The following is a 15307-nucleotide window of genomic DNA, read 5'->3' on the forward strand; positions in this document are numbered from 1 at the left end:
CTGTACTGTTTTGTCCCGTCTCATCTTCACGTGACCTTCGACTGCTTTCCCGGACTCTCTACTGCCTGCTTCCAGCTAATTCCTTCCCTCGGCCTCCAGTACTGCCCGTGCCACGGCCCCTGAGAGCACCTCCCGGTCTCCTCTTTATCAGCCAGCTTTTCAGGGGGTTGGCCCTCCAAACAGTGCCACCTCCTGGTTTCTCTATCTTGGGTCCCCCATAGGCACTCTGGAGACTCACGCCCAGAGCAGACCGTCTATCAGGGTCCCTAAGAATGGGTGAAGCCCTCGGGGGCAGAGCCAATGGCACCGGAGCTGGGCCCCAGCACTCACGGCTGCCCAAACACAAGTTCCGAGGCCAGCCGGACCTGGCTTTGCCCCTGGCCTCCCCCACCTTCTAGATGTACAAGCTTGGACAGGGTGAGCATGCTCTCTGAGCCTCCAATCATACTCATCAGTCAGGGGGTCAGTAACACGTCCCTCCCGATGGGCCACTGTGAGGACTGAAGGAGACCCTGCGCTCAGGAAATACGTGGAAAGTGTAAAACTGATCATGGGGAGGCAGAGAGGCCTTGTGGGTCTGTCCTGAACACCTGCCGTGCCAGACGATGGCCTCGGTGCCGGGCTCCGTGGGTCCTGAGCCCCTGCCAGCCTTGATGGCATGCAAAGGACCCAGCCCTCACCTCTGCATCCGGGCCCCGAGTGTCGGGGGCAGGGGTCCATCCCTGCGCCGTGGCCAGGACCCCCGAGTTCTGGTCCCCACCACTCTGTCAATGGACCGTGGGCTCCTGGGTATTTGTCTTCTCCGTTCCAGGCATCAAGTTCCCCACTCGCACCGAGGCTGGCTGGTGTTTGAAGAGTCGCGCCAGCCCCTCTGTGTGAACGTACACCCGTCAGGTTCTTCTCATGCTCAGAACCACTTGAAAGGCAGGAAGTGTCTTTCCTGGAATGTATGGCACGAGGTGAACTGCAGCCCGGGCCAGGGATGCCAGAATAACTTCCTTCCTATTGAGTCACCCTTTGCCTCCCAGTTACCATCTGGGCCCCTGGAGCATTGTTCTTCCAGAGCTCAGCCAAGCCTGTCGGTGTTTCTCATCATCCTGGGGATGTGATCACAACAGAGAGGTCCATCCCGCCTCGGAGACCCTCGCGTTCCGTGAGGGGCACAGCCTGCAGCGGGGAGGGGGAGAGGTCCTGTGTGTTGCCCTCGGGCTGCAGGCCCAGTCTAGGGTGCCTGACCGAGGCCTCCAATGCCAAGCTCAGCCCGAGATAGCCGCTTTGGCGACCCCACACTTTGGCCGCCTTGCTTGTTATTCTTTGATGATAAGATCTGGGGACTTTCCATGTGCTAATTAATGGACAGGAAACCAGACGCAGGACAGGGAACAGAATCCAGTCGTCCCCACCCTTGCCTCCTTGCATTGCTTCTCTCCCTTCCCCTTCCTGCCCCCACCCGCCCTCTCTCTCCTCCCCTCTCCCCTCCAGGTGGGTCACTGGGAGTGCAGCCACTGTGGCCTCTGTGACCACGCCCAAGGTACCTTCTAGAACAGGGCAAGTCATGTAAGGAATGACTGGGACTGACCACACAGGTTTTCTTCTCTCAGCCATCCTCTGGCCCAAGGCCAAGGCCCTGGCCCCTGGTCCCACCCTAGCTTCAGCCTTCTGGAAAAGTCAACAGTTGGGACCACGTCCTCTAAGTTCCTGGAGGGCAGTGTTTTCCTTCTTTCCCGTATACCTTTCCAGAATTTCCAGTCAGTTCCACCAGGCCCTGACCCAGGGATTTTCACTCCTTTCTGTCTTTTTTGGCAGAAGGTTGGGGTTTCTTCCCCCACGTCATCCGCTCAGAGGTTGGGGCCGATTCACCCTGGGATCGAGCAGCTGGGGCGCGGGGCACGCTGGAGCCTAGACCTTAACTGGCAGGGAGAAGGTGGTTGTCTGTCGGGCCCTCACAGTCCTACGGATGCCCTGCAGGGAATGTCTCAGCGGCGCTCCTGGGCCCAGCAGCCCCCCCCCACCCTCGCCCATCTCGGGTCTCCGCCAGAGCCCTCGGTCGAAAGAAGACTTAGCCGGAACCGAACAAGCATGACTTGGCTTGTATTCATTTTTGCCAGTTACCTTCTATTTATAGTACATGACCCTGGTTTGCCGCACAGGACGTAAAGTGCCCCTAAGCCAGAAAGGTTGAGAAGTATAAAGCGAGTGGACGGAGAGAAAAACACTGTGCAGTTGATGAGGCAATACTCAGATGTATAAAAAAGTTCCGAGACTGGCTGGAGCCTGGTGGGGGAGGGAGGGGACAGATGGCGGGAACCGAGACGGGCGGCATCTCCCCCATCGTGGCCCTGCGACAGCCAGCGAGGAGAGGTTGGCTGGGCTCCCCTGAGCCCCAAGCCCCAAGCCCGGCCCTCCAGCGCTGCCCTTTCACAGGGGGAGTGGAAAAGAATGGCCACGGTTCTCTGCGAGGAAAGGACAAGCATTCAGTGGACCAGCCTGTGGATTCTCAGCCCTGTGCTCCTGGCACTGTTCTTGTCTGCCTCCCACAAGCCGACCCCTAGCGCCCCGGTGCCTCAGTGGCGTCAGAGAAATGGGGCTAGAAACTACACTTCCCCTCGCTGCCGCCGTGGGAGGCGTCGGCCCAGCTGGCTTCTTTCTCATCTCGTCATCACTGGGTGGCTTTTGCTCTGAAATGACTTTGGCCCGTCGCTCCTCCCAGCCGCTGTCCCAGGGAACAGAAGAGGAACAGAGAGGGGAAGTCACCTCCCCGGGCTCACGCAGCCAGTCAGCGGCCGAGCTGAGCCGGGGCTTCCTGGGGGCAATCCCACCAACTTCATGGAGGGAAACTGAGGTCCCGAGAGGTGAAGCGACTTGCCCGGCATCGCCAGTTAGCAAAGGCGCAGAGGCGAGATTAGAACCCAGGCCCGTTGGGGCTCCAACACTTTCCTTACCAGCCGTTCTGCCTGCACCGCGCCTCCCCCCCCGCCCCCAGCTCCTCCCTGGGAACCCCACAGCCCGGGCAGGTGGGGGAAGGGGGGATCTGCCCATTCGTTCACTAGTTATGTGGCCTCAAGCACATTCTTTCCATTCTCTGTGCCTTGTGGAGATGCTGTCGGAGAGGTGGGGGCCGTGATTCAGCAGTCACGAGGGCTCTCCCCTGTCCCCTCCTGCAGAGAAGAGCATTCCCCTTCGAATCCTCTACGAGAAATACTGTGACTGCCTGACCGAGTCAAACCTCATCAAGGTGCGGGGACTCCTCGCTGAGCCGGCTGTCAACAGCTACCTGCTAGCTGAGAGGGACATCTATCTGGAGAATCCAGAAATCAAGATCCGGGTAAGGGCTTGGCTGGGCGGGGGGGGGGGGGGGGGATGGGCGGGGCCCCAGGACAGGCCGCCCACGCATGTGCACGCCACATCCCTGCCATCTCAAGATCTCTGATGCCCCGGGCTTCCTTAAATCCTAACTTCGTCAAAGGAAAGCATCGTGAAGCCAAAAGAATTTGGGACTCAGACTTCTAGAAATGAATCCCAGAAGCCCAGAGTGGTAGGGTGGTGGGATTTAGGGATCTCAGAACCATGGACCCTTGAAAGCTAAACTCCTAAGGTAAGATCCCCAGGCCCCGGGGCCCTGTGGGGCAGGGAAAAGCACAGACCCTAGAACAAGGGAGGCACTTTACATATCCCCCCAAGTCGTGTGGAGCCTCGCTGCCGGACTGTGAAGGAGACCTGGGCAGGTACCAATATCCATGTTTCCTAGATGAGGAAACTGAGGCACAGAGGCGGGGAGTGATCATGCCAGAGCTCAATCAAACAAGGAGCCAAATTGCAGCGAATGCAGAGATGGCCCAGCCGGGACTCTGCCTGCCCTGGAGGGGCGCCGGGCCCCTCTCCTTCGGTGCTGCCCCTGACACCTGTCCTGTACCCTCTTCCAGATCCTGGGCGAGCCCAAGCAGAAACGCAAGCTGGTGGCTGAGGTGTCCCTGCGGAACCCGCTCACCACGCCCCTGTCAGACTGTATCTTCACCGTGGAGGGGGCCGGCCTGACCGAGGAGCAGAAGGTCGTGGAGATGTAAGGACCGGTCACTCCAGCTTGGGGGCCTGGGAGCACGGGGCAGGTGCTAATGGAGGGGGGGGGCGCCCTGCCCTATAGCTCCCTCCTCTCATCTCCCACACACCCGCGTGTCCACTCCCAACCCCCTTAGGGACACTTGCCACCCCTGCACCCTCTCTGAGCACCCACACCCCTCTAGCTGCTTTCCAGGCCCGCATCTTCACAAACCTCAACCGGTAACACATTCAGTCACTAAGCGCCCGCCTCTGGACACACGGGTCCTCCATTCACCTTGAATGTGTACCCGTGTGCCCTTGTGGGTGAATCCTCATAGGGACATATTTGCATACGTGCACGTGAGCGTAGACACTGTATTTTTACTTTTCTGGTGCAACGTAACTGACACGCAGTGAATAACACAAATCACGTACGTACAGCTCAGTGCATTTTCACACGTGTGGCCCGCCGAGCATACCCACTCTTACCCCCAAGTGCGCGCACACACACACACACACACACACGCACACACACGGGCCCCTCTTCACGCGAGAGGCAGATGGCCCAGGCTCTTAGAGAGAGGAGAGTGGGGCCTGTTTGTTTTATTCTCATCAGCATGAAGCTCTACGTGCACAGAGGCTCCGTGCGAAGTTCTCAGTAGACACATGTCATCCCTGGCCTGACCCCGCCACGGGGACCAGCCCGGGCCCTCCCCCCGTCCTCACCCTCTTGTTCGTTCCCTCCACAGCCCGGACCCCGTGGAGGCGGGGGAGGACGCCAAGGTGAGGGTGGACCTGCTGCCACTCCACGTGGGCCGCCACAAGCTCGTGGTGAACTTTGAGAGCGACAAGCTGAAGGCCGTGAAAGGCTTCAGGAACGTCATCGTTGGTCCCGCCTAGGGGCCGGGTGCCCGGCCCCACCTCAGCCAGCTGAGAGCCCCCAGCTTGACCCCGATTTTTGTTCCAAGCTAATGAGCAAAATTTGCCCCTTCTTGGGCCCCAGACCCGAGTCTGCGGGGACTCTTTGGAACGGAATGTATTCCTGCCTCCTCTTGTGGTTCCCCACCTCCCTTTACCTGTGAAGATTGTTCTGTGCCTCCACAGTGGGAGCCAAGACTGGCTGCCTGGGCCTGGGGTGGGGGAGGAGTGGGGACCCATGCCTCCCTATGCAGCCCAGATGCCACTGAAAAGCCACTGACTACCCATCCTATTGTTTGATTTACTCCGGCGCCCCTTGGAGCAGGCGAAAGAGAGACCGTGCCCACTGACCAGATCCCAAACGATGCACAGGCCCCAGGAGCCCTCGGGGAGACCCAGAGCAGGCACAGGTGGAGTCCCAGGAAAGGCCAGCCCCGAGTTCCCTCCACATCCCAGCAGGCCTGGCCCAAAAGTCCCCCCCCCCCCGCCACCGCCATCGTGAGGCGCCTACTATGTGCCGGGCACGCCCCGTCTGGCTGATGCTCACACGGCTCCCAACCCATTTAATCACCACGGGAAATCACCGAGTGGGAGCTGCTTTCTTGACCAAGAGACTGGGGCCCAGAGAAGGGAGGAGGCTCATGCTGTACCAGCCGGGTATTTGGAAGGCTGGGGAGTAGGAAGATGCTGGGACAGAGCCCAGGACTTCTGACTCTGAGTCCAGCCTCCCGTTCACGGTGCCAGCGCTGACCTGAGAATATCAGAGGGACCATTTGGGACCTGATCCAAAAGGGTGCAGTTGGGGTGAGGTGGGGAGGAGAATTGGAGGGGTCTGAGTCCTAGGTTTGAGCCCCAAGTTCAGCCAGCCGCTGCCTTCCCTCTCTGGGCCTCAGGCTCCTCCCTGGGCGATGGAGTGGCTGCACCAGCTCCTGTGCAAGATTCCAGAGCCTTACAGGACCGAACCTTGCAAATGATAGCAAGCCCTACTCCCTGGCTTCCCGGAGCCCGAGGCCACCAGATGTCTCGGAGTGTGAAACCCTGACCATGACCACCTCCCCGCCCCCAGCCCTGCTTAGGTCCCCCATCTGTGCCCAGGCACCTTCCTTCAGACCACAGTTTTGGGGAAAAGAGCCCCAGGGGCCCCTGTCCTACCCACGAGCCTGCACACTGCAATGCCTAGACTTCACGAGAGCCTTAGCTGCCTGTGCTGGTCACTAACCGACAAGGTTCGCATCTCGGCTGCCACCTTTTGGCAGGGCGAGGGCCCAGGAGTACAGCCCCTGCCCTGAGGAAGCTCCAAGAGCCCATGAGCTGTCATCTCTGACTTTATCCCCCGCTCTCTCCACGTGACTGGGCAGGAAGAGGAACGAGGGAGGCTTCTCTATCTGGGGCGCGGTCACAGCCTCCAGGGCCCGGAAAATCCCAGCGAGGGACTTGGAGAAAGTCATGCTGTTGCACACGGAACTTTCTGCTTTGCATAGGAAAGAAACACAAGATGAGCCGACATATCTATGTTCTCACAAATGTGCCTCTAATTCTCTGTGGTTTTGTAAACACTTTAGGGTTCCAGGCAGGCAGTAGACATGCTTTTGAGCCACAAAGACTGAGCACTGAAATAAAATAGTTTACTTTGCACATTCAAGCAAGGTCTGGTCTGGTTCTTTTACACTTTTGAGGAGGGGAGGTAGGTGAAGTCACTCGCGTTGCGACCAGCCACCTCCTGCCTAGGAACCTTTCCTCGGCCTCGGCCCCTCCCCCAGCTCTAAACTTGACGGGCATTTGACCTTCTACCCAGTTTGGCTCTGTCTCTAGCTTCTTCTCCCAACAAATCGTGTTTGGGTCACGATAAACTTCCCAAAGCCCTCAAAAGACCCTGTGCACCTGTCAACCTCTTAGCTTTGGCATGGGTATTCCCTGAGCCTGGGGTGCCCTTCTTCCTTAGCCATCTGGCAAACTCCTACTCATCCTGCAGTGCTCAACACCGAAGTCACTTCTTCTATGAAGCCTTCTTAGATTTCTTCTCAGCCTCCCAGAACCCTGGAACATGAACCAACTCAAACATTCATCACAGTGACTTTTGGTTCCATGTTGGTCTATCTGTCCCCCTCCCCATCCTATCTGAAGTCTATCTCTCTCGCTCTTTTTTTAATGTTTATTTTTGAGAGAGAGACAGAGTGAGAGTGGGGAAGGGGCAGAGAGAGAGAGGGAGACACAGAATCTAAAGCACAGAGCCCCATGCGGGGCTCGAACTCACAAACTGCGAGATCATGCCCTGAGCTGAAGTCAGCCGCTTAACCGACCAAGCCACCCAGGCGCCCCTGAAGTCAATCTCTTAAATGGACTCCGGTGAATGCTGAATTGATAAACCGATGTATTTCAACTCAGCTCCCGCAGGACCAGTGCTTATTTCCAAGAGAAATGTCATGTGGGCCACAAACGCAAGCCATGTATGTAACGTAAATTTTTCTAGTGGCCACGTGAAAAAGAGTGAAAAGAATCAGGTAAAATCTGTCTCAATAGTGTATTTTATTTAACCTAGTATGTCTGAAATATTGTGCCAACATGTAATCAATCTGAAAAATATTCGTGAGATATTTTACCTTCTTATTTGCACGGTAAGTCTTTGAAACGTGGTTTCTATTTTACGCGGACAGCCCAGCTCAGTTTGGACTGGCTGTGCTTCAGGTTCTCGAGAGCCACAGGTGGCTTCTGGACTGTGATTCCGAAAGTACGGGAACCTGGTCACCCATCTCATTCCCCACTGACCAGCCGCTAATAAATGTTTGTTGATTGAAGACGCCATAGACGACGGTCTCTGCCCCCAGGGGACGCGTGTTGAAACGCCCAGGAAGCGCCTAGAAGAGAAATCGGAATGAAAACATGACATCACACGTTCTGGGTACTGACTCCTTCTGTCCCTTGAAAACTACAACTGGTTCCGGCCTAGACGGCCTGAACGTTTTGTCAATTAGTGACCAGCTAGAACACAGAAAACCGCTGGGCTATTTCAGGCTGAGACGATGAGGGAAATCGGTTCCAAAGGCATCCGAAGTGCAGGAAGAGTACAAGGCAGCTGCCATCCAGAACAGTCCGAGGCCCCCAAGCCAAGCGGGCGCTCACCACGTACTTTCTGGAGGCGCTCTCACCGAGGCCCTAGAACCAGCAGAACTGATGGGCGTCTGTGAAGTCCGCTCAAGTCGGCCTGGCCGTGGCGGGAGGTAGAGGCAGGCTGGCATCTCTCGTCCTCCTGCCTTCTCCCCGCTGGCAGAATCCATCCAGAAACTTGCTGGCAAGAGGCTCTGGAAAATATCACGTTCAGGCTTCCAGCCCCCACTGGATAACAGATGGCCAAGCCGGGGGGGGGGGGGAGGTGGGGTGGAGTGGAGCCGCTGATGCCTATCAGCTGTTCCCTCTGCTAAGAAGAGCTTTACCATCATCTCTGCCTTAAGGAACTCTTAATCAGCCTACAGAACCCTGCTCCAAGGAGGCCTCCTCTGTGAAGTCCTCCTGGACTGTGGCCAATGGCCTCAACCTCTGGTTCCCCGGGGTGTATCATAGGTAGCTTTTGCAATACTCGGCAGCCCGGGTTAGGAACAGCCGTTCGAGTGCCCGGCCCAAGTTCTGGAGCACCCCAAGAGCAGAGTCAGGGCACGCTCCCTACAAGGGGGCCACCGAGTGGACTCGGGACCGTCGCCTGGGCCTCCCTCCTGAAAAGCAAAGGCAAGGTGCCTCGGCAAAGCCGGCCGGTGCTGAACAGATTCAGAGGCCTCTCCCGACCAGGCCCCCGTGCCTGTCCCACCCCTGAGAGCTCACTAGCCACGAACCCAGGAAGGAGGAAGGCCCTGCTGTTCGTGTAGGCCCATGTAACAGACAAAGCAGACGATCCTGAGATCCGGCTCCCCAAACCAGGGGAGGCATGAGCCTGGGTCCCTACAGTCCAATGCTGTGCACCGCGCCACGGCAGCTCATAGCCCCGGGGTCGGAGGCCTGGGCTCCGGAGTCAGACGGACGCAGCATCAAAGCCCGACTCTGCCACAGATGTCACGGTGTGGTTTCGGGCAGGTTTCTCGGCCTCTCCGTGTCTCCACTTTCTTATCTGTCGAATGGGGACGAGAGGGGGTGTGCTCTCCCGAGCAGTACGCAGGCTCAGTAAAATTGTGCCCATAAAACAGCTGGCTCCCAGCACATTACAATCCTGACAGCCAGCTCTACTCCAGGGTCAGGAACCTTCACGTGCACAGAGTTATTTCCTCCCCAAACAGCCCCAACCGGACGCCGCCCCATTCTACAGGTTTTATGGTCACAGAGCTGGGACTTGAACCCGGGCAGCCTGCCTTCCCCAGGACACAGCCTGGCCCAGAAGAGGCCTCACCTGTACCCAAACCCTCCCTTCCCACGGTGTTCCCGGACGAATGCAGCAGAGCCCTTCACACGAGCCCCGACGGTCCTCAGCGGGGCTCTGATTGGGTTCATCTTCCCACCCCGAAAAGTCCCTCTCCTCTCCAGCTGCTCTTGCTTACCTTGGATGCCTGCCAGCTCACCCCTCAGGCCTCAAGCTGAGCCGAGAATAACAGAACTTTGAGAGAGTCCAAAAGGGAGGAGCCTCGGGAGCAGGGCCAGGCGGGTGCCTCCTAGAATCAACACGCACCTTGGAGCCAGGACGGGTCAGCACATACCCTCTCCCGGCCTCCCCGCTTCCCTCCCCCACAGGCCTGGGCAGATACACAGACACACACGCCCGGGAGACTGTGAAGCCTGGAATTCTGTTTCAAGAAGAAAAGCCCAAAGAGGCTCGTTAACAGCAGAAGCGATGAAAAAAAAAAAAAAAAAAAAAAGTGACGGTTCGCCCAGCCTTGAGGACAGGGGATCTATAACGACACCCAACAATACAATGAATCTCACAGACCTCAGGTTGAGCAAAAGAAGCGGCCACAAAAGACCGTGAGCGACGTAGCTGCGCTCACATGAAGTTCACGAACGGGCGGAACTCTTCCCTGGTGGGGCAGACTGGGCTAGAGCGCAAGCGCGATGGGGGCGGGGGTGCGCGTGAGGAGGGGGGTTCGATTTCCTTCATCCGGGCGCCGCATACACAGGGACGTTCACCTATGCACACGCACCGGTGGTCTTTTTGCATGTAGGGCTTACTTCGATAAAAGTTCAAAAAAACCACAGCGCTCAAAGATTCTAAAATTAAGTCCAAAGGGGGATGGAGAAAAGGGACTTGGCCCCCGGAGTTCTCTCTTTTTCTTCTTCCAGGAGACGAGATGCCAGTAGGTACGCTTCGTGGGGCGATTGCGAGGCTTAAGCAAGATGCTTCGTGTGTAAATACAAGACTGTCGGGGCGGGGATCTTGTGTGTCTCCTTTGCTATGAACAGCGCGCGGCCCCTCAGCCACCAAGGGGAGTATCGAATGCGTGGACGTAAGCTGCGCTTTTATGATCTCAGCTAATCCTCAGGATGGACCATAGCGATTACCATCCGATTTCCCAGAGGGGGAAACTGATTGAGAGATGTAAAATAGCTTACTCGGTGACCTAGCAAGTTGATGGCAGAGCAGGAGTTAGAATCCAGTTGGCTCTCCCATGCATCCTACGGAAGACTCTGAAAAGTGGAAGGGAGGACTTGGTCCCCAGACCCCGGACACTGGAAGTGGCAAGCCTCCCCGCCGTCACCACCCCCACCCCCACCCCAAGGTCTGAGACAGCCAGAGCCAGAAGCCTGAGCTCATAACCACAGAGTTACCACAGGACCCAGCAATTCCCCTCCTTGGTATATGCCCAAGAGAGCTGAAAACATGTCCACGCAAGAAGTTGTGCATGAATGTTTACAGCTGCATCGTTCACAATAGCCAGAAAGTGGAAAGAACCCAAATGCCCATCAACTGATCAATGGATAAATAAAATGTGGTATCCCCACACGGTGGACTGTTGTTCGACCATAGAAAGGAACCGAGTCCCCATAACATGCTACAACACGGTTGAAACTTGAACAAACACTGGGCTCAGTGCAAGAGGCCAGTCACAAAGACCACAGGTCGTATGTACGACGTGCAGAATAGGCAAACATATGGAGACGGAAAACGGATTGGTGGTTGCCCGGGGCCGAGGGCATGGAGGGACTCTGGGGGCTGGGGGAGGGGGAGGGGGTTGACCCCTACAGGGTTTCCTTTTTGGAGTAATTATAGTTTGAAAAATTGATTGTGGTGATGGGTGGACAAGTCTGTACTAAAAGCCACTGAATTATATACTTTAACAAAAAGTGAATTGCAAGATGTGTGAATTATCCCTTCATCAAGCTATTTTTAATTTTTTTTTCAACGTTTATTTATTTTTGGGACAGAGAGAGACAGAGCATGAACGGGGGAGGGGCAGAGAGAGAGGGAGACACAGAATCGGAGACAGGCTCCAGGCTCTGAGCCATCAGCTCAGAGCCTGACACGGGGCTCGAACTCACGGACCGCGAGATCGTGACCTGGCTGAAGTCGGACGCTTAACTGACTGCACCACCCAGGCGCCCCCATCAAGCTATTTTTAAAAATAACGAACAATGAGGGGCGCCTGGGTGGCTCAGTCAGTTGAGCATCTGACTTCGGCTCAGGTCATGATCTCACGGTTTGTGAGCTGGAGCCCCGCGTCGGGCTCTGTGCTCACAGCTCAGAGCCTGGAGCCTGGTTCGGATTCTGTCTCCCTCTCTCTGCCCCTCCCCTGCTCACATTTGTTCTCTCTCTCGTTTTCTCTGTCACATATAAAATATAAAGAAAAATAATAAAGAGCAGGGGGAGAAAAAATAAAGAAGGCTGAGACCCAGAATCGTAGACATGATTCTGATTCGGGAGGTCTGCCTGGATGAACTTGGGTAAATCTCTTCCCTCTCCGGGCCTTAGTCGCTCCTGCTATCACTGGGGAGAGGAGGGAGTTGGAGCGGAGTTGTGCAGTGCCATTGATTCGGGCATGTTATCACACTTTTCACAACGGTTGTCCAAGATTATGTCTGCTCGAGTTCGGGGTCTTCCAGAGGCTGGTAGACCCCTTAACTGTCCACTGGGGTCTTTGCAGATCATCTGAGCTCACCAGCGGCAGGCCACACTTCATCAATAGCCTTTATTTTCTTTTATTTTATTTACTCATTTTGAGAGAGAGAGGGAGAGCCGGTCAGCAGGGGAGGGGCAGAGAAAGAGAATCCCAAGCAGACTTCACGCTGTCGGTGCAGAGCCTGATGCGGGGCTTGAACCTACAAACCGTGTGATCGTGACCTGAGCCCAAACCAAGAGCTAGAGGCTTAACCGACTGAGCCACCCAGATGCCCCCCATCAACATCCTTTAAAGATGACAGAGGAGATGCTTCTCCAAACATTGGTCTGGGCCACTGCTCTGTGTCAAGAAGGATACCGGAGGCTCTGGGGGGACATCCCAGGTTTCCTCCATGCCACTAGTCAGTTCTAACTCCACACCAGCTCCTTCCAAAGCCATCCTGGAGTAGACAGACAGACAGACAGACAGAAGGACCAAAGGGAAATATCACCCAGGCCGGTTGAGACAGATCTGCCTGCGCTTGGTAAGTTAACTCCACTTACAGATGGGGAAACTGAGGCACGGGTGGGTCATGCCCACGGTCCCAGAGCCAGTGACGGAACTGCCGTCTGTCCTCCTTCCACTCCTTTTGAACAAGCCTGAGTGCCTAGTGTGTGCTCAGCCTGCAGTGCTCACTGGACGGGATGAGAGATGCCCTGGGACCGACGCTGAGCAGCTCACCCCAGAGTCCTGGCAGCGTGGCCCATCTCCCCCCCTCTCTTGCTGTGTGACTTTGAGGAAGCCACTCTTTCCAGACCTCTCTGTCACCCTGGGGCTCCCAATCGATGCCTAACCCAGAGATGTGGTTATGGAAGGGAACGGGTCTTGTAAACTGTAAAAGGCCATGGACGCAAAAGCCAACGGGAACTCTGGCCTCGTGCCCGAGAAAGGCGAGATCCAGGGTAGGCGGCCGAGGCTCACTTATGCGATCAGTGCCTGCTGCAGGTGAGCAGGGGCGGCTGCTGCCTGCAGGGAAAGGGTGAAGAGAAACCTGGGTGCAGCTGTGGCCTGGAGACACCTGGATGGCTGTGAGATGCAGAGGAGAGACAGTCACTCAACATCTTCGTCGCCCCTAATACGTGCCAGGTACCCCATTGGGACTAGAGACACAGCAGATCGATGTGTCCCGTGAGCACTCAAGCCGATCGGCAGTGTGAGGTGAGATGTGCCGGAAGGAGAGAACTAAGGCTCATGACGATGGGGCCATCCTGACGATCCCAGAACAAGGGTGCTGAGCGCCCTTTCGAGTGCATTACTCGTATTAACTTGCCGGGTCCCACAGGTGGGAGCTCGCGTGGCCTGCCCCGCTCTGCAGGTGAGGAGACTGAAGCCCAGAGAGGTTGTGTGACGTGTCCAAGGTCATACAGCTAGATAATGGTGGAGTTAAGGTCAGCCACGCAGGCCAGGGCCACAGCGATTGCTGCTAGCCTCCCTCTCTGTTGTCCTCGGTCTCCTCACGTGGACCCACCAAATGAAGGCAGAGAAGGCCCCCTGAGAAGCTAACACGATCCTAAGGGGATCCTAAGCCTAGATCCTAACGAGGAGTCAGGCTGGGAAAGGGTAGGAGAGGGGCAGGGCTCAGAGGCCATTTCCTAGGAAGCGGGTGACGCCTAAGCTCCGGGACCCTTGTTCGCAAAAAAGTTCTGGTGCAGCTGTTGTTCACTCCAGGCAGGGAGGGGATCCAGGTTGCTATCAGGAAGCACTTTAATCCAAGCATTTCTGGGAAACGGCCTCAAAAAAATCTCAGAAGAAAGGAATTTGAAGCTTGAAAGCCTCCAGAAATTTGTTATGGTTTCTTTTCCCATTCTTAATAAATGTTCACTTTGGTACCCAATTTTATGTCCAAAATTCTATTTTATGTTCTTTTTCTTAAAGACCATCCCCTCAAGTTAAAAGGAAAACTACGATGTGATAACACAGCCTACTCACCAGAATGGCTCAAGTGAAAAAGGCTATATGTGTATATAATATCTCTATTTATACATTACACTACACACACACACACACACACACACACACACACAGTGTCCGTGAAGATATGGAACAAGAACTTTCCTATGTAACTGGGAGAGCAGTGGAAATTGGTATGACCACTTTGGAAAAGTATTTGCAGTATCTTCTCTCTTTCTTTCTTTCTTTAAAAAATATTTTTTTTATGTTTATTTATTTTTGAGATAGACAGAGCATGAGCTGGGGAGGGGCAGAGAGCGAGCGAGACACTGAATCTGAAGCAGGCTCCAGGCTCTGAGCTGTCAGCACGGAGCCCGACGCGGGGCTCGAACTCACAGATCGTGAGATCGTGACCCGAGCCGAAGTCGGACGCTCAACCGACTGAGCCACCCAGGCACCCCCCGCCCTTTTTTTAATGTTTATTTGCTTTTGAGAGAGAAAGACAGAGAGACAGAGCACAAACCGGAGAGAGGCAGAGAAAGAGGGAGACACAGACTCCGAAGCAGTCTCCTGGCTCTGAGCTGTCAGCACAGAGCCCGACGCGGGGTTCGAACTCGCGAACTGCGCCATCATGACCTGAACCGAAGTTGGACGCTCAACCGATGGAGCCACCCCGGCGCCCCTTTTTGCGGTATCTTCTAAGCTGAACGCTCATTTTTCCCGATGAGGCAGTAATTCCTCTCCCGGACGTTTACCTAATGGAAATGAGCCTGTGTGCCCTCCAAAAGACATGTGCGAGAACGTATTAATTGTTTTTCATAATATCTCAATGCTGGAAACACCCTCAAAGCCCCACACGAATGCGACAGATACATAAATGGGGGTGTAGTGGCTCTAAGGAGTAGCGTAGGGGTGAGAAGTCACGAAGTACGGCCCCATGTCACGGCTCCCTTGAATCTCACAGACGTGTGAAGCAAAAGATGCCAGACACAAGATACACACCGAATGATTTCATTCATGTGAAGTTCAACACCAGGCAAAACTCCTCTATCACGTGAGAAGTGCTTAGCATTAAGGGATGGGTAATAACTAGAAGGGACACAGGGGGTGGGTGACTGCTTTCAGTAATGGTCTGATTCTGGAGTTTGGTGCCATTTCACGTGGGCGTGTTCAGTCTGGGGAAATTCATTGTATTGTACGCTAGTCGTGGGTGACTTTTTTTAACGTTTATTTTTTTTTTTCAACGTTTATTTATTTTTGGGACAGAGAGAGACAGAGCATGAATGGGGGAGGGGCAGAGAGAGAGGGAGACACAGAATCGGAAACAGGCTCCAGGCTCCGAGCCATCAGCCCAGAGCCCGACGCGGGGCTCGAACTCCCGGACCGCGAGA

General features: G+C 55.6%; 1 protein-coding gene across 1 annotated transcript in view; it reads left to right on the forward strand.

The window, feature by feature from the left end:
* The window catches only part of TGM2 (transglutaminase 2), a 31442-nt gene extending 24844 nt beyond the window's left edge, over positions 1-6598 (forward strand). Inside the window, exons 11-13 of the mRNA XM_043602397.1 lie at positions 3165-3325; positions 3924-4060; positions 4788-6598. Coding sequence (XP_043458332.1) covers positions 3165-3325; positions 3924-4060; positions 4788-4938 — 449 coding nt within the window. The 3' untranslated portion in view covers positions 4939-6598. The remainder of the gene's footprint in view (positions 1-3164; positions 3326-3923; positions 4061-4787) is intronic.
* The last annotated feature ends 8709 nt before the right edge of the window (positions 6599-15307 follow it).

Source organism: Prionailurus bengalensis, chromosome A3 (genome assembly GCF_016509475.1).
Source record: "Prionailurus bengalensis isolate Pbe53 chromosome A3, Fcat_Pben_1.1_paternal_pri, whole genome shotgun sequence".
In the NCBI taxonomy this organism is placed as follows: domain Eukaryota; kingdom Metazoa; phylum Chordata; class Mammalia; order Carnivora; family Felidae; genus Prionailurus; species Prionailurus bengalensis.